We start from the raw sequence: 17827 nt of genomic DNA on the forward strand, positions 1-17827 counted from the left end.
GGCTTGTGGCTACCTCTGGCACACCAGGCTGCGTGGAGGGCAGCTCCCTGCTCCCGGAAGGGGCCTGGCTGGTGGGAAGCTCCCCCACCCCAGCCCTTAATGCTGCTCGGAGCCTGCAGTCCAGCCATGACTTAGAGGGCCCAGCCACCAGGCAGCTACAGCTGGGCCCCAGCACAACGGCCCCTCTGCCCCCCATGATAGGCCTGAGAGTGGCCCCCAGCACCAGGCTACCCCTAGGGTGGGCAAGGAGCGAGAGCCTGGCCCCTACCTCCAGGGAGTGCCTGGCCAGCAGTGGGGGCGCCCGGCAGGCACCTGGGGAAGCCACCTTAGGCCAGTCCGCTCCTTAGGGGCTTCCTGGCAGTCACTTCGGCAGCTCTCGGGGCCGGGCCGGAGCCCTGCCTGGGAGCTCGTCGCTCCGCCCTGCAGGGCACCCCCACTGCTGTAGCCCCAGGCACCTGCCTCCTTGGGCCGCAACACAGCAGTGGGAGTGCCCCAGCAGGAAGACAGGCACGCAGTGCCACCGCTGGGGAAGCCAGCATTCACCTGCACACCCAGCCCCGCAGATGCTGGGTGTCCACCCTAGCCGGCTCTGGGCCCCTAGCACCCTGGGGAGCAGCTGTAACTGTGTGTGGGGGGGGGGGGGAGGGGAGAGATAAGCAACCCTCACCCTGCAGCCCTGCTCCAGGCAGGAGCCTGCCAGGAGCCAAGGTCCCTGCCCCTTGTGGAGCTCTGTGGCCTTGGCATAGTCTCCCAGCAGCTGGGAGGCAGGCAGGGGTGGGCAATAACTTTTCACCTGGGGCCACTTCAAAAAGTGTGCCGTGGCCCTGGGCTACTCCAGAAGGGGTGGGGCCAGGATGCTTCCGGCTTCCCCTTCGCAGCACCCATGGCCCTGGGTGGGAGACTTCCTGTGCCCCCCCGGCCAATCGGGGCTGAGGGAGTGTGCCAAGTCTCCTCCCACCTGCCTGCCTGCAGCGCACGGCCCTTCAGCGCCCCAGGGGCTCTGTGCAGGCCGGAGGAAGCTCCATGCTCTTCCCTCACCCTGATCGGCCCGTTGGCCGGATGCAACACCCTGCAACAAGGGCTCTGCAGGTGGCTGCACTGTACACCCCCCCCCCCAACCCGTGCAGGGCATGTCAGCCGACTGGGGCTTGTGCCCGTTCAGCGGGGCTGGCCTGGCCTGCAGGGGGCACGCCCCACTCCGGCTGCAGCACAGGGATCATCTGGCACAGGCTGCCGCTGCTCCCTGGCAGAGGGGTCGCCCTGGGCAGCCAGGAATGGGGCTTGCAGCCCAAGGGGGCAGCAGCTAGGCACCGTGGCCTCAGGGGGCTGCCCCACCCTGGAGAACCAGTGTTTCCACTGAGTCACTGACCCGGCCACGGCCGCTGACTGGTAGGAGACCTGCCGTCCTGGCCCCTTGGCTAGTGGGTGATTAGAGGCGGAGGAGCCAGGGGGTTGGCCAGCACTCAACACCAGCCTGATGCTGCGTCTGCCAGGGGAACAGCTCCCGCTCCGATTAGCGACGCGGCCAGGCAGGCTAGCAGGCCTGCAGTGCTCACTCATTTCTCCGGCACATACCCAGTAAGTTTTGTTCCCTGCAACCCCCAGAGGAACCAGGCTGCCGGCTGAGAGCTCTGCTAACCAGCTGGGTGGGCGCCCATGCACTCCGCTCACAGGGAGCGCTGCTTGGCAGCCTCTGTGCACAGGGAGCCGGGGCAGGTGTGGCCAGGGCCTTTGGGAAGTTGGCACCTGCCCACAGGGGGAACGCTGGGGCTGTCATGGCTCAGCCCGGAGCAGTAGCTAGGGGGAGGCCGACACGCACAGGCTGAGCCCAAGGAAGCGCTAGCCAAGTTGTTTAAAAAAAAGTCCAAAGGTTTATTAAAAGTTACATCCGGTTGTGGCACGAGCCAGCCCCACCCCTCACGGCCCCAGAGGGGAGGCAGGCCTGGCCAGTACAAAAGGCAGCCGGATACTGCAGAGAATGTGGCCTCCAGTAGGGCAGGACAGCAAGTGGCCAGGGCAGGAAGGCAGGTGCCTGGGCAGGTCACCAGCTGACTGGCCGGCAGGCAGCGGACCGACTGATTCGGGTCCAGCGCCTTGGCCTTCGACAAGCACCACACAGCGCTGGCCAGCCCGTGGGGCTAGGAATCCCCAGTGGAGAGGCCTGGCTTGTCCGGGGCAGGCCACTGGCTGTCACGCCAAGGCACCTGCAGTGTAGTAAGGCTTCCGGGCACAAGGTGGTTTGCAAACATCTGGAGGAGAGAAGCATCAGCCACGGGCAGCTGGGCTAGGCCAGCAAGACGGAGCGCAAGCTGGGCACGTTCCCTCGCCAGGCAATGTTGCAGGTGCACGCGAAGGGACCCCGGCCAGCGAGTCTGCGCCCCGAGGCTCCTGCCCACCAGCTGCCCTGGGATGGGTGGAGTCGTGGCATCCGGCCCACAGCCGCCCCCTACTCCTCCTCGCCCCCGCCGTACATGTCGGCCAGCTTCTGGAAGCGGCCGCCCCAGTCCTGCAGGTAGTCGTAGTCCTGGTCCTGGTCGGAGGCGGAGGAGTTGAGGGAGCTGAGCGAGGCCGCCTCGGAGCCGCTGCCCTCGTAGTCGAACACCAGCAGGGAGTCGTAGGGCGGGGCTGTGGGGTCCGTGTCGGCCGCCTTCAGGTTCTGGGGTGGGGAAGAGGGTTGGTAACCAGTGACCCCCATCTGGTGGAGACCGGGGCTGGGCGGGGCACCCACTGGGGTCAGGAGGCCCAAGCAGAGGGCAGGGAGCCCGCAGGAGTGTCCCTGCCCTGCACCCCCTCCGGGCTCTTCCCTCCACCACCACCAGCAGCAGGGAGACCCCGACCAGCACCCAGAGCAGCGCCACCCTGGGGAACGCTGGAGACAGGCCCCGAGCTTCCACCCAGGCAGTGGGGGCTGCAGTTGCTATGACCAAACAGGGGGCGCTTGCCACACCAAGCCGCCCTCCCTGGCAGCACCACCTGCCAAGCCCCCCCCCCCCCCCCCCCCATAGCAGCACCCGCACCCTCCCACCCCCCCATCCAGGGTGGAGTCTGCCCAGGCCAGAGCCCGCCAGACCACGTGCCCGGGGAGAAAAGAAGCCCTCGGATCCTGGCTAACAGGCACCCTGGGCCTTTGCCTGGCGCTTGGGTCTCCTGGAGGCTGCTGGGGCAGCGCCAGAGAGGAAGGGTCTGCGCTACCCCCGCCAATTCCCGACATCTCTCCTCCCGCCACTCAGCCCAGGCAGCGGCGTTCTGGAGCATGCAACACGCTCTGGGGCATTCGGCCAACGTAGGCGCCCCCGTGCAGCCGGGCCCCTCCCCGTCCCGGGCCCAGACAGCTGCATGTGCCACCCGCAGTGACCGACAGGCCGAGAACCCTGCTCCGCACAGCTCCCCATAGTCAGGCCCCTCAGCAGTGGGGCAGAGCCGGTGGCGTATTGCCCAGGGTGTAAACGCACCCGGCCCAAGTGGGGTCAGCCCAAGTTCCGAGCCGGCTCCCACGTGTTCAGTGCCACCCCGGTCTCACCTCGGCGATGAAGCTGCCGATCTCAGCGGGGTTGGCGGGGCGAGGCCGGTACTGCGGGGCGGGCAGGAGTGTCGGCACCACGTCGTTGCGGAGGACGACTTCAGGGCGCGCATCCAGGCCGCGGTGCAGCTGGCTGAGATCATAGTCCTTCGGGAGATGCACAGAAAGCAGGGAATCATGACCAAGGGGGAGACGCCGGAATATCCTATTGCCACGGTACCGCCACCTCCTCTCCCAGGAGATATTGGCATTGGAGCGAAAGGGCAACAAAAACGATGAGGGGTTTGGAACAACTGCCAGATGAAGTGAGACTGGAGAGACAGACACTGGGACTTTCCAGCTCAGGAAAGAGGAGACTAGGGGGGTGGGGATAGGACAGAAGTCTATAAAAATCTCAGCCAGTATGGAGAAAGTGAGTAAATTTACTTGTTCCCATAACAGAAGAACTAAGGGTCACCAAATGGAACAGGTAGCAGGTTTAAGACAAACCAAAGGAAGTTTTTCCTTCATGCAGTGCACTATCAACCTGTGGAACTCCTCGCCAGAGGATGTCAAGACCACCAGGACTTTAACAGGATTAAAAAAGAACTAGAGGAATAAGCGGCGGTTGGGTCCATCAATGACTGTTAGGAAGGGTGTTCCTAGCCTCTGTCAGAAGCCGGGAATGGGTCACTGGGGATGGGACACTTGGTTCCCTGGGTGGTCCACTCCCTCTAGGGCACCTGGCATCGGGCAGTGTTGGCTGACAGAACACTGGGCAGTACAGACCCGGGTCTGACCCTGCCCGGCCGTTCTTATGCACAGGGTCAGGGCCCTCTGCAGCAGTCTGGCTGGTCCTGAACCCAGCTGTCTACTTGCCCGCCCTCAGCCATCCTGCGGTCGGGCACCAACACTGCCCCACAAGCACCCCCAGCTGCCCACGCCTGGACCAGGGTGGGAGCCCATCCAGTCCCAGGGGAGGGGGGGCCCAGAGCTGCCACCCCCAGCCTGGCATGCCCGTCGGCTAGCACCCACCTGGTCCTCCTCGCCGCCGCCCTCCTCGCCGTAGTAGAAGACGTTGTCCCGGGTGTCGTCCTCCGGCAGCAGCAAGGGCTCCTTCACCACCTTCCTCCGCCGCACGAGCAGCAGCAGCAGCAGCAGCAGGACTAGGGAGACACGACAGGCTGAGGAGCGCTGGGCAGCCTGCTCCCCGGCACCCCACCCGGCTCGGTGCGTGAGCGGCTCCCCCGGGCACTGCAGCTGGCTCGGTGCACGAGCCCTCGGCGGGGGACAGGGAACCCAGAGCACCAGCTGCAGGTCCCCTCTGCCCCCCACCTCCCGGCACTCACTCAGCAGGGCCAGCACAGCTCCCAGGATGGCCAGCACGATGGGGATGCCCAGCTTCGGCAGCTGCCCCTCCCGGCAGGCCTCCACGGGCCCCTGGCAGTCGCACACGTGGGCCTCCAGAACCGTCAGCTGGTCCTTGTTCTGGTTGTCAAAGAGCCGCAGGTAGACTTGGTAGATCTCTTGCTTCAACGGCTCCAGCAGCCTCAAGGTGACGGTCTCCCCTTGGCAGAGGGACAGCAGGGTCAGGGAGAGACAGGAGCCTGGTATGGGGGGGCGCACAGCACAGACCCCCCCCCCCGACCACGTCACCCTGCGCTTGCACCTTCCCTCCTGCCCCAGGTGCAGCCATGAAGCCTCTGGGACCCGCCACCCCGCACGCCCATCAGAGATCACAGAACCGGGGGCTGGATGGGTCCTGGAAGGGCAACGCATCTCCAGCCCCCCCCGGGCACGGGTTCCCCTGCCTGTTCTCCCAGGCCTCCTACTGAGGCCACAGCCGCCCTAGGCGGCGAGCTCCAGTTGTAACTAGCCCCACAGGCAGGTGCTCCCAGTGTCTCCCCCAGGAGTGGGGAATCGCAGGCCCCTCTGCCCTGCCCCGCTCAGAGCCACCCCCAAGTCCCCTCCTGCACTCAGCCCCTCAGTTCTGACCCCACCCCAGAGCCTGGGGCCCCCTTAGGCACTCCCCACACGCCTGTCTCCGCAGTCAGGGCCACAGGAATCGTGACCCGCTCCCCCCCCGCTCTAACCCAAGGTGGTCCTGCAATGCAAGCCCCTCGGGCTGGGGACCCCGGATCACCTGCCTCCAGGGGCGCAGCGGCTCCGACCAAGGGGCCTCGTTTTCACTCGTGCCTGGGTCGGTGACTGAGCCGGGCCCTGGAGCCAGGGAGCAGGGGGCCGGGGCCGGGGCCTGCGGCGACCCGCCGTTACCTCTGCTGTCCATGTCGGCAGCCCAGCTCCCGCCAGAGCCGTGGACGAGCTCGGCGCGGAAGGGGGAGGTGTTGGGGGGCAGGTCCCGGTCGAGGATGCTCAGCACCTGCGGCTCCGGGTCCTGGTTGCAGACGGTGAATTTCCGCGGCTCCGGCTCTGGCCCGTTGTCGTTCACATCCAGGAGCGTGAGCAGCAGGGTGCCCGTGCCGGTGGCCGGAGGGGTGCCTGTCGGGGGCAGGTGAGTGGCAGCTGCCCCGGGCTGGGAGCCTCTCCTCCCCCCCTCCGTGCTGATCCAGGGGGGCAACATTGCTGGCGCTTAGAGGAGCTTCTGGGTCCCATCCTGACTGCAGCCCCCACCTGGGTCCCCACTCTACGGCCCGTCACCCAGGCGGGCTCCCGAGCCCTGCCCCAGGCAGCAGGGCCCATGGGGGCCCAGCCAAGCCAGCCCCTCCCTCTCCCCCCCGCCATCTGGCTGCTCAGGGTCACTCCCCTTTCCCAGGGCGGAGGGCCGGGGTTATTTCTGGACGTGGTTTCTCGTGACAGCCGGGGGCGTGGCCTCAGCACATGGCTCTCACATGGGCCCCATCACGGCGCCGGAACAAAGATCCTTTGATGGCAGAGCGGCGCGCTCAGACCCGCCCCAGGCCCGCGGCGCAGCCCGTACCGTCGTCCACTGCCAGCACGATGGCCGTGTAGGTGCTGTTCTTCACGAACACCGCCTCCCGGTCCAGCGGCTCCCGGGCCGTCACAATGGCGCTCTCGGGGTCGATCGCCAGCCACCCGGCCGGGTCGTTCCCCAGGCGGTACCTGCGGGGCAGACGAGGCGCTAGGGCCGGGGGCTCCTCCAGCTCCCCAAGGGCCGGATTCAGCACCCGTGACGGAGATCCATGCTGCAGCACCGGGGTGCTCAGCTCTGCGGAACCCCCAACAGGGGCCTTGCGCCCCAAGCGCCGCTCCCCCACCCCTGTGCAGCAGGCCCCAAGCTCCAGGGGTTCTGGAAGGCACTGTTGTGCCAGCCTGTCGGGGGCCAAGGGCCATGGGGTACTGTGTGCTCACAAGGGGCAGTCCAGAGGCACCTCTGCCCATGGTCTCCAGGCCCAGAGCCCTGCGCCCGTGGTCTCCTCACCCAGGAGCACTGGCCCCCGTCCACCCACCGGATCGTCTGGCTCTGCATCTTGTCCGGGTCCTGAGCCGTGTAGGAGGTGATTTTCTGCCCGACGGGCACGTCCTCCGAGACCTGGGCAGTCTTGAGGGGCGGGCTGAAGACGGGAGCCTCGTTCACGTCCCTCACGTCCACGGTGACGGTGGCCGTGGAGGTTGGCAGCTTCACGACAAAGGGCTCCTCGTTGGTGGCTGCCACGTAGAGGACGAACTGTCTCCTCGCTTCGAAGTCCAGGCCCTAGGAGGGACAAGGAGGAACCGTGAAGCTGGGCAGCTCCCCTTGCAGTGCTGGGGCCACCAGCTTCATCCGTAGCTCCGTGGCAAGGCCACGCACACTGCTGGGCTGCAGAACAGCCCTGGGCTGGACACAGGCACTTCTCCCGCAGGGCGCCCGAGGCCGCCAGCCTGGCTCCTCCTCTTGCCCGGGGCCCCGTTCTCAGACCCACCTTCACCGTTCTCAGGACGCCTTCGTTGGTCTCCCGATCCGTGGCCACCGTGAAGAAGCCTCCTTCGTTGCCCCGCACGATGGTGTACGTGGCTCGCCAGGCCGCCGTGTTCACCTCGTCCACGTCCGTCACCGCCAGCCTCAGGAACTCCAGCCCCGCTTCGTTCTCCGGCACCTCCACCGTGTACTGCAGAGGGGCGGGCAGGCGCCGTCAGACCCAGGGCCGCCGCGCTCACACCCCGGAACCGAGACCAGCCCAGGAGGGCTGCCAGCCGGCCAGGGTCCTGCATGGCCGGAGGGGGACAGCAACAGCTCCCTACCCGCCCACGGCTTAGGGCAAGGGACTGCAGCCAGACCCACCCGGCACAGTGGGGCTGATCCAACCGGAGCCGTCGGGGCACCCTGGCTGTCTGCTCCCCTACAGCTGGGGTGGGTGGGTCCAGGATCCAGCAGCCCGTGCTGAGCGCACCCCACATGGCTTCAAGCCAAAGGAGGCTTGGGGTGGAGAACGGCCCCGGGGGGGGGGGGGGGGGTGAATGGGCCGCCCAGGGGGCCAGCGGTGGGGGGCGGGTACCGTTCTGGGGTCGAACTCGGGAGCGTTGTCGTTGGTGTCCATGATGGTGATCACCGCGGTCGCCGTGGTCGTTAACCCTTCGCCGTCCAGGTCCGCCGCCTGCAGCGTCAGCGTGTATTCCCGCACTCTCTGGGGAGAGGCCGGCCGGCGGCAGGAGAGGCCGTTAGCCGTGCAGCCCTGGAACCCCGCCACGTGCCGCGGCTGCTGGGCAGGGCAAACGCCCGCCAGTGGCCACACTGCAGGGACTCCCTGGGCCTGGGCTCTGCTCAGACCCACGCACCAGCACGTGCGAGCCCTCAGGCCCGAGGCCCAGCTGTTGTGCCCGCTGGGGTGTTACGCGCTGCTACTGGCATGCCAGGGCAGGCTGCTGCAGAGCCTCCTGGGGCCAAGCCATGCTGGTAACCCCTGCCAGTTCCTGCAGTGTGGTGCCAGGCAGCTGCAGGTTGGCACGAGCCAGAGGGGACTCTGCACCGTGAAGCGGCCCACGCGGGTCTCTGGCCTGGGGCCGCTGCTAGGGAGAGCGCCGCCGGCCCCCGGCCCCCGGCTCTGCTCACCTCTCGGTCCAGCCCACTGGCAATCACACCGATGGCACCTGTGGCCCGGTTGATGGTGAACATCTGGGGGTGAGGTTCCTTGGGCTCCTGGTTCAGGATGGAGTACGCGATGACCCCGTTGTAGGTCTCTATGGCGTCGTCGGCGTCGGTGGCCGTTACCTGCATCACCGAGGTGCCTGAGAGAGGGGGAAGTGGCAACAGCTCTTCCTTTGCTCCTTCGGCAGGGCACCCGCCCCCCACCCCGGGGGTGCTGCAGCCGGGTGCAGGACACTGAGTTTGTAGGTGCCCGGGACCTGGGGGAACTCTGCCCCGGAAGGCAGAGCCAGGGCTTCCATCGCAACAGGTATGGAGAAAAGGAGTTGGGAAAAAGTGACTTCATTTAGTAAGAGTTTGAGAACAAGTAGGGGTCAGCAAATGAAAATAGGTAGCAGGTTTAACAAAAAACAAAGTCTCCCCCCCCCCCCCCAACCAAACACCACACAGTCAACCTGTGGAACTCCTTGCCAGAGGACGTTGGAGACCAGGACATTCAGTTCTTTCTTTGAACTGAAATTCATGGAGGTTGGGTCCATCAATGGTTATAAGCCAGGATGGGCCGGTGCCAGGTGCAGACGGGACACGGGGCTAGATGGACCGTTGGGCCATTCTGCCTCCTGGCAGGAGGAGCCCCAAATGCTCTGAGGGGACCTTACGGGCAAGAGCCACAGAAGGGTGTCAACAGCCCTTGGCTTGTGGAGCCTGGCCCCCTCCCCGGCCACCACAGACCAGAGGCGTGTAACAATTCAGCCCTCAGTACGGCCCACGGGCGCCAGCCGACTCCAGGGCACCGCCCCCCCCCCCCGTACCTGGCAGGGCGCCTTCCAGGACGGAGCCTTTGAAGAGCTCCTGGGTGAACTGGGGCTTGTTGTCGTTCTGATCCGTCACCGTGATGATGATCTCCATGGGCTCCTCCACGGGCCGCCCGTTCTCGGACACGGCGTGGGAGAAGAGCTGCAGGGACACGAGGGCCGTGAGCTCCGGGGGCCTCCGCCAGCCGCCAGGCTCACAAAGGGGCCCTGCAAGCCCCCCACCCCCGACTTACGTGGTATTTGTCGATCGCTTCTCGGTCCAGGGGCTGAGTCACCATCATCCAGCCGGTCTGGTCCTCGATGGTGAAGACGCCGGTGGGCGGCGTGTCCGCGCCCTGCCCCGTGATGCTGTAGATGATCTTGGACTCTTTGTCCCGATTGGATTTGATCTGGCGGGGGGAGGGGACACCAGGAGACTCAGAGCCCACGATGCAGACGCAGCCCCTCCTCCGCTGGCTCTGAGGTACCCAGAGCCCCTCCCAGAGGGGATCATCGGCAGGGGGGGTCTCCGCAAAGGAGAAGCCAGGGCTTGGTGGCTGACCAGGGATGCCGGAGCTGTGCATGGTCAGGCATAGGCACCCCGGGGCTCACCCCACTGAGCTGCTCACTGGCTTTGACATGCCACGGGCTGCTCTAGTGGCCCAGTGGCTGCAAGACAGAAGCCAGCCTTTTCCAGTGGCCCAGGAGAGGGGAGGAGCCAGGCCATGGCACAGTGTAGCTGGGAGGTGGCATTATTAGACCGGGGCGGATGAGAGTTGTGGGGCAGCACAATGTCAGAGGGGCCCCCCCTTTGGAGGAAAAGATAGAAAAAAGGCATCGAATGCCCAAATGGAAGCTATTTTCATATTACATGTGAATTGGGTAAATTTAATAGAAATTAATTTAGTTGGATAATTTTGATTTGAATTCTATTGTAAGTCCTTCCTGAACGTTGTAAATTATTAACGCAGAATTGTGTTTATTTGTATTCAAGTCTCCTCTCCCTCGCGCCCCTCACTGTTCTCCTTGGTCCTCCCCCCCCGCCTGTCACTCGGAGCCCAGACGGTTGTTTGGGCCCGCGGTGTCCTGGCGCAGAACTCAGCCATGCGCCATGGCCGGAGGCGAGGTACATGGCCGGGGGCAGGACCTGGAGCCTGTCACGCCCTTCGCCTCCCGCTGTGGCGCATGGCTGAGTTCTGCGCCACTCAGCTGGGCCGCCACATGGGAGCAAGCGGCTCAAGCTGCTGTTTGGGCCCTGCTCGGTGCGGGACCTACTGCAGCGTGGGGCTCAGGGCAGCTGCCCCGCTCGCCCTGCCCTATATCCGCCGCCACCAGTGCACTGTAACCCGCAGCTTGGCCACGGGCCAGCTGAGCCACGGACACGCATGTTCAAAACCCAGCGGCGGGAACCGTCAGGCTCCCACGGTCTCTCTCACGGGACGATCTGCAGCAACAGCCAGCCTGTAAGCACGTGCAAGGGCGTGTGCGTCTAATCCCGGACAGGGATGTCAAGTCCCGTTTCGTTAACCTAACTCTGCTCGTGCCAGAGATGGAGCAATGACTGGTCCACAGCTAGTGATGAGGGTCTAAGTCTGCTGCCAACACCCCCCTCCCAAAGCACCCATGGGCGAGACGAGCCAGTGCCTGGGCACCCAGGCGGGGTTGAGACGCCTCCATACCTGAACCAGCCTCTTGGGGAACGGGCCTCTCTCGTTCTCAGGAACCTTGATCGGCGGGATCACCCAGTCCCTCTTCTGTCTCCGCAGGCCAGGGTGGGCCGGTGGGAAGACCCGCACCTCCGCCTGGCGGCCTGACACCCATTCCTATGGGGAGAAGGAGGCATCTCAGAGGAGACGCCAGCCCGGGGACCCCACACCACCCAGCAGCCCCTTTGTACACAGTGGGGACGGCCTGAGCCCACCTGGAGCCCCGGTGACAGTCCCAACAGGAGGCACACGACCTGAGCCACTCCAACGAAGCGTCTGGGAGAAGGCTGCACTCCGGGCCCCAGGGGGCGCTAGACCAGAGTCCTCCAGGGAACATGCTCCCAGCGCGGTAGTTACTGGGCCGGGTGCACTGCAGCGTCAGTGCTTGCGGGAATACCCCCCCGCCTCAGGGCCACGATCCGCCACGGCCCCAGCCACGCCGCCGGTGCCAGGCTCACGAGTGCCCAACGCCAGCGACCCACAAGGGCGCCCAGAGCCACCGGCTTTACCTGCGCCGAGCGAGGGCTCTGGCTCTGCACCGTCACGGAGGCGGAGAATCTCTTGCCCGTGGCATCCCAGGCGTGGACGGTGAACGTCGTCCCCCTCCCGGGCAGCTGGGCGTGGCGCCTCGCCAGGACCGTCCCGTCCGCCAGCACCCGGAAGTCACCATGGTCGAGCGCTAGCCGCCATCCCGCGCAGTCCTCAAACCACACTGGGGGGGGGGGGGGGGAGCGCCGTGAGCAGGGCCCAGCAGACAGCTTCCCGTTGGGGCGGGTTCGCCCGTCTGGTGAGGCCGAGAGGTGCCAGCGTGTTCCCCTTTCCCCACCAGTGTTCTTGGGAGCGGCTGGCCAGACCGTGCCCCAAGCTGCCCATGGATAGCTAGTGCCGAGCGGAGGCAGGCTCGCGACCGACAGGCAGCTCTGGCACAGGTAGCTGCCAGGGGCTGCAAGGGTCCGGACCGGGCCTGCGCCACACGGGGAGGGGCGGGGGCCTGGCGGAGACACCGAGTCTGCTCCGAGGCAGGGTGCTGGCGACAGGCAGCAGCGCGCCCAGCAGGGCCAGGCTCCGGCACAGCCGTTCCCCACAGTGACACACCAAGGGGAGAATCCGCCCTCCCCCCAGCTGAGAGCCTGTGTCCTTCCAGGCGGATACCCGGCAGCCCGGCCTGGAGCCTCTAGCCGAGCCAGCAGCCCGAGGGACGGAGCAGTTACCAGAAGGGGGGGGGGTCTCTTCTATGCCAGCCCCAGTTCAGCGGGTAGGCGCAGGGCCCCGGTGACCTGCCCTGAACGCTGCCGAGAGCCCCAGGTCAGCCCCATTCCTACCCCGCTGGGCCAGCTGGCAGCCAGAGCACTGCGGGGCCACGCGGGAGGGGCCTCCCAGGACCTGGTCAGCTGCAGCAGCAGCTCAGCCCTTGGGCCAGGCTCGCCCTACGCCTTAGGCCTGGCCCCACGGCTTTGGAGGGGGGATTCTTGCCCATCTCCTCACCAGTCAGCATTGCCTGGGCTACCCACCAGCCTGGGCGCATGCAACACCCGGCACCTGCTTCTGCCAGGGAGCGACTGTCTGCCGGGAAAGCAGCCACGGCCAGCACTGCCCGCACCACAGGGGAGCCTGTTCCAGCTCTGCCACGAGCTGCGGGGCAGCAGGGCTCACTGGGGAGCCTGGGACCCGATACCAGCGATCTCGTGGCCACGTGGCCCACACTAGCAGGTCTATGGCTACCCAGCAGCACAGAGGGGCCCCACGCCCAGCAGAGAGCGCACAAGGCAGGCACAGGGCCCCTGGGGTTTCCCCGAGCCCTTGATCCGGGGCCCTGGTAACACAGTGGCCAGTCACACGTGGCTGCAGGACCCCACGCAGGGCCTGCGAGGCCAAGCAGCCAGGCCCCCTGCCCCAGGGCGAGTTACATGCCATGCCCAGTGTCATGACACTGGGGTAGCGCCAAGGGGCCCAGCTGCCGCCACGCAGGAGAAGCTGGCCTGCCCACGCCCTGCTCCAGCCACGGCCTCTCTGCCACCAAGGGCAGGGCAGCCACTGGCCGGGACCAGCGCAGCTCTGCAGGGCTGTGGCAGAGGCAGGGGCAGGGTATGCGGGGGCAGCTCCTCCCAGCGGGAAGGGCAGGCCCTCAGCTCCCTGCTGTGCACACGAAGCTGCTCCCACTCCCCCCACCGCAACTGAGAGCGGGCACCGGGCATCCCCCCACACACCCCCTAGACAGCGGCAGGGCACAGCCCCATGGCAAGGAGCCAGCCCAGCCCCTCGCCGGTTTGCAGCTTCCAGGGCTGCAGCTGCCCGCCAGCCGTGCCTGGGCAGAGACACCCGGCTTAGCGAGCGAGGCCTCCCAGCCCAGGGCAGGGCCAGCCAGATGGCAGCTCGCCGCTCCGCTCCGCCTGCCCCCTCGATCGGCCTGGCCCACGGACCCACTGACTCCCGGGGCTCCTGACCCCTCCACACTCCCCGACTTGGGCTGCCAGTGGCCCCAGCCGCCCCAGGTGGAGGGAGGGCTCAGGACACAGGAGAGCCAGTAACTGCAGCACCCGGAGGCAGCAAGCACACAGCTGATTCCACATGCTCTTCACTCCCAGCCACTGCTGGGGTCCTGCTGGGATTGGGGCTGTGCCCAGGCCAGCGCCCATGGGAAAGGGTCTGGCCAAGCATGTCCAGGCTCTGCTGTTACGGGCCCGAGGCGCAGTGGCCAGGGAGCTCAGAGCAGCAGGACCCGCCGGCTGACTCAGCTCTCAGCACTCGGGCTGCGGGGCAGGCTGGCATCCGGGCGCTCCACTGGCATTGGACAGCCCCTCCCCCAAGCCAGCAGGGTACCGATTCCCCGTCCATCCCCCAGGGCTGGGGGCTTGCTAGGGCCGGTCTCCATTCCCTGCACTGCCTGAGAATGGGGACGGGGCTCACTTAGCCAGGGAACGGGACAGCGCGAGTCTCCCTGTCAGGGTCCCTCCGGGCAGGCTGGCTCCCCATGGTGAACCAGGTTCACTCCAAGCTGTAGGGTTTGCCCAGCTCACCCCACTCATGGGCACGCCAGCCCCCCACACCCTGCAGGGCTGCCAGTGCTTGCTCCGAGCAGGGCTGGCCAGCACGTGCGAGTCCGACTGCAGGGCTCCGCTGGTGCATGTGTCACTAGCCCTGGTGAATCGCACGGGTGGGAAGGTTTCACAGGGCCGAGTGCAGACCAGGCCCTCTCCAGCCCACACCACCTGCACACGTTGGCCAGCGTGCCCACGGCCACGCACTCAACAGCTCTGCCCAGGGCGCTGGACCCAGGCTCACACCCCTCAGCACAAGGGCCAGCTCTTCAGACACGTGGCCTGGTGTCCCCTACAGCGCGTTCCAAGCCCCAACGTGCGAGGGCAGCCTGGAGCCGTGCTCGTGGAACACAGGCCCCCGCGCCGCAGGGAAGGCCGGTGTTTGCGACAGGCCTCTGCTCTAGGAGGGAGCAAGCCAAGGCGCCCAGCCCCCAGGTACTCGGAGCGGGCGGGTCAGCCCCCTGGCCCTGGCGGCTGAAAGCACTCAGCACTTAGTGGGATTTCAAGGTCTGCAGTCATTAGCCAAGCCCATGACCAAGCCGTGTTCCGCGCAGTTACTGGAAATAGCCTCTGCCCCAGGAGGCTGCTGAGCGGAAAGCGTAAACAAGGGCCGCAGGCTGCCCGGTGCCGAGCCACGCAGAGACCCCGCCACGGTCCCCAGCACAGCAGGGGCAAGGAGAGCGGCTTACACACCCTGAGCCGAGCCCCCTCCTACTCCAGACCAAGCGCCTCCCCGCACACAGTACCCAGCCTGCGCCTGCCTCCCTGGGGCCACGGGCAGGACAGGCAGCGCCAACAAGCCGCAAGGCCCCTCAGCCCTTCCACTAGCCCTGCTCTAGGCCACGGGCTGCAGCTACCCCCAGAGCCGGCTGCACGGCTCCTCTGGTCGGAGGCTTAAGTGTAATTGGAGCCGACTTGCGCTGCTCCAAGGACGACTAATAGCAAGAGGCCAGCGCCCCCGCCCCGCGGGAGAATTAGCCGCTCCGCTCCGGAACACTAAGTGCATGTGATCCCGTAAGATGCGTTCTGATCCCGGGCAGCGCTAATTACAGGACTCGCATCACGCCAGATATTAAGTTGCTCCTCGCCGCCGACTTCCCCGCACCACGGCGCTGCTCCCAACAGCCCTTCGCGGCAGGCAAAGCCAGGAGAGCAGCCCCTCCCCTCTCCAGCATGCCTGGAATTTGTGCAGCCCCTGCGCTGGCATACCAGAGCCGGTCGGGCAGAGGCCTTGAGACCGAGGTCAGGCGGTGCGAGGGGCAGGAGCAGTAAGCCTGCGCGGGTTACACCCCCCCCAGCAAAGCCACACTGCAGAGCGAGCTCCAGGACTCTGCAGCCCGGAGCACTAGAGCCCAGCTCTGAAAGCCCCGCTGCTGGGCCCAGGGCACAAGGTGTATGCTGCAGAGCGCTAATTGGGCGCTAACGAGCCCTTGCTCTGCAGGCTGATTTGGGTGGTTTCACAGGGAAGAGAGTTATGGGGGCAGCCTGGAGCTGGCCTGGAGGGGGAGAAGGCTCCACAGCCACAGCGCGTCCCTTGGGTACCAGATTTGGTTTTACATCTCCGGCCCAAGAGCCTGCGGCCTGGCCTGCTCTAGGCACTGGGGCAGTCTGACCACGCTGTACAGGGGCATGCAACCCCCCCCCCCCCCCACACACACACACACTCCTGGCCAGCAGCGCTCAGCTGACCCAGTCCCTGCTGGGTCACACGAGGCCGATAAAGGATGCCTTGGCCTAGCTCAGCGGGGATGACCCAAAGGGACAGGAGACCCCCAGTCCACCCATGCACCCAGCATTTCAGTGCAGAGAAGTCCTTGGGCGCACAGTGAAGGGCTGTGCCCCCTGGTCTCTTCCCCGAGCGGGGCAAGGTCCAAGGTGAGTGGCGAGCGGGCTCACTCCGGCGAGCAGGGAGTTAAGTGCATTCCAGTCCCTGGAGGGAGGCCGGAGCAGACAGACCGGCCTCTGTTCAGAGCACAATGGGCACATTTCAGAGCCCCAGCCATCTGGGGCAATTAGGACTCCTGCCCAGCACCGGCTCCCTCATCCCCGCACCTGATCTGCACTCCCCGGCCTGCGGCGGGAGGGGCCCGCCCGAGCCATCTCCCCCCACGTGGGAACCCGGGGAGCCCCTGGAGCACCGGCCATCGGGCTCCCGACCACCACGGCAGGGTCGCAGCGCCGCCCCCAGCACCTTGCACCAGGGCCCCGAGCACACGGGCGCAGCGCTGGGCCAGAGGGTTCGGACTGTGCCGGGCCCAGCGGCTGCAGCCCTGCACGGGGGCGTGGGGGTCCCAGCTTGGGCCTGAGGATCAAGGGCTAACCCCGGCCCGGCAGCTCTCACTCAGCCGGCAGGGCAGTGCCAGCGCCCGGCGAGGGGCGGGGAGCGCCCGGGCAGGCAGGACTCCAACAGGTTCGCCCAGAGCCGGCTGCCCAGGCACCTCGCCCCGGTTCCCCCGGGCAAAGCCTGCAGAGCGGAGCGCACGCTCGGGGCTGGGGAGCAGGTCGCAGGTCGCGGGCAGCCAAGGGGAGCGGCCAAGCCCCGCGCACGGGGCGGGGAGAGAAGAGCCCCCCGGGGCGGCACAGGCCGGACACCGGCAAGTCCGCACTCGCGGGCGCTCCGCGCCCCCCCCCCCCCCCCCAGCAATGCAGCGGCAGGGGGAGGCCCTGGGGCCGCACCTGGGGCGGGAACCGCCTCCCCGCCGAGCCCCGGCTTCAGAGGGACAAAGCGGCGGAGGCGACCCGCCACCAGGGCGTGGCCCCCCCCCCGTTCCACCCCCCCCAGCCCCAAGGCTCTAGGGCAGAGGAGGGATCCGCCTCCCGCCCCATTCCCGGCGGCCGGCAGGGCGCGCGGGCTAGAGAAGCCCCAGGGAAGCGCCCTCCAGTTCCCCCCCCCCAGGCCTGGCCGAGCGGACCCCACCCACCCCGCAGGCCGGGCACGTGCTACTGGATTCAGGGCTCCTGGGGCAGCGAGCACGTGGCCCCCCGAAATCTCCCCCCGCAGCCCCCCGCAGCCCCCGCAGCCTTACCTCTGCCCAGCACCTGCCCCGGGAGCAACTCCGCGCGGGGCACCGCGAACTCGAACCGCTCCGAAGAGAAGCCGGCCCGGCACCGCTCCGCCGGCTCGCACAGCCGCCCGCCCACCTGGGCAGGGAGAGCCGGGTCAGCGCCCGCCCAGCGCAGCCCCCCAGCCGGGTGCGCGCCCCCCGAACCCCCCCAGCCGGGTGCGCCCCCCCCGAGCCCCCCCCCCCGGGTGCGCGCCCCCCCCAGCCGGGGAGAGCTAGGTCAGCGCCCCCCAAGCCCCCCAGCCGGGTGCGCGCCCCCCGAACCCCCCCCCCAGCCGGGGGGAGCGGGCTAGTCCCCAACACGGCCGGAGCCCAGCGGGGTCCGGGCCGGCGCTGTTACCTGGAGGAGGAGCAGGAGGCAGAGCCCGGGCAGGCGCCGCGGCGGCCCCATGGAGGCAGCGGAGCGAGGCTGCAGCGGCTCTGGGCGCCCCGCCCGCCTGGCGGCTTTAAAGAGGCGGCTCCAGGTGAGGCGGGACCAGGTGCCGCCCCGGCGGCTCCGCCCCGAGAGCCCCCTGGGAGGGGCGGGAGAAGCGCCAGGGCCCGGCCCCCCCTTCCCGCCCCGAGCCCCCGGCCCCCGCCTCTTCCCCCACCTCCGAGTCCCTCGCCGCCTGCACCTTCCCCCTCCTCCCCCCATCCTGCCCTGCCCCCACCCCGCCCCAGAGCCCCCTGCACCTTCCCCCTCCTCCC

At 67.5% G+C, this 17827-nt stretch overlaps 1 protein-coding gene across 1 annotated transcript; it reads right to left on the bottom strand.

Annotated features, from left to right (window-relative positions):
- Positions 1-1848: 1848 nt before the first annotated feature.
- Positions 1849-17627, bottom strand: LOC102455630 (B-cadherin-like). The gene is made up of 16 exons (XM_075939801.1): positions 17481-17627; positions 17105-17219; positions 11550-11752; positions 11014-11157; positions 9589-9744; positions 9353-9497; positions 8508-8683; positions 7954-8082; positions 7381-7566; positions 6928-7172; positions 6438-6580; positions 5774-5998; positions 4849-5067; positions 4535-4665; positions 3521-3667; positions 1849-2656 (listed from the first exon to the last, which is right to left on the bottom strand). The coding sequence occupies exons 1-16, from the start codon at positions 17529-17531 to the stop codon at positions 2447-2449; spliced, it is 2625 nt and encodes an 874-aa protein (XP_075795916.1). The 5' UTR covers positions 17532-17627; the 3' UTR covers positions 1849-2446.
- Positions 17628-17827: the final 200 nt, after the last annotated feature.

Source organism: Pelodiscus sinensis, chromosome 12 (assembly GCF_049634645.1).
Source record: "Pelodiscus sinensis isolate JC-2024 chromosome 12, ASM4963464v1, whole genome shotgun sequence".
Classification (NCBI taxonomy): Eukaryota; Metazoa; Chordata; order Testudines; family Trionychidae; genus Pelodiscus; species Pelodiscus sinensis.

Coding starts and splice junctions, on each gene's coding strand:
- LOC102455630 (XM_075939801.1), bottom strand. CDS start 17,531: ATGGGGCCGCCGCGGCGCCTGCCCGGGCTCTGCCTCCTGCTCCTCCTC. Junction 9,498..9,588: donor AAGCGATCGACAAATACCAC/GTAAGTCGGGGG, acceptor GTGTCCCTGCAG/CTCTTCTCCCACGCCGTGTC. Junction 3,668..4,534: donor GCGGCGGCGAGGAGGACCAG/GTGGGTGCTAGC, acceptor CATCTCCCGAAG/GACTATGATCTCAGCCAGCT.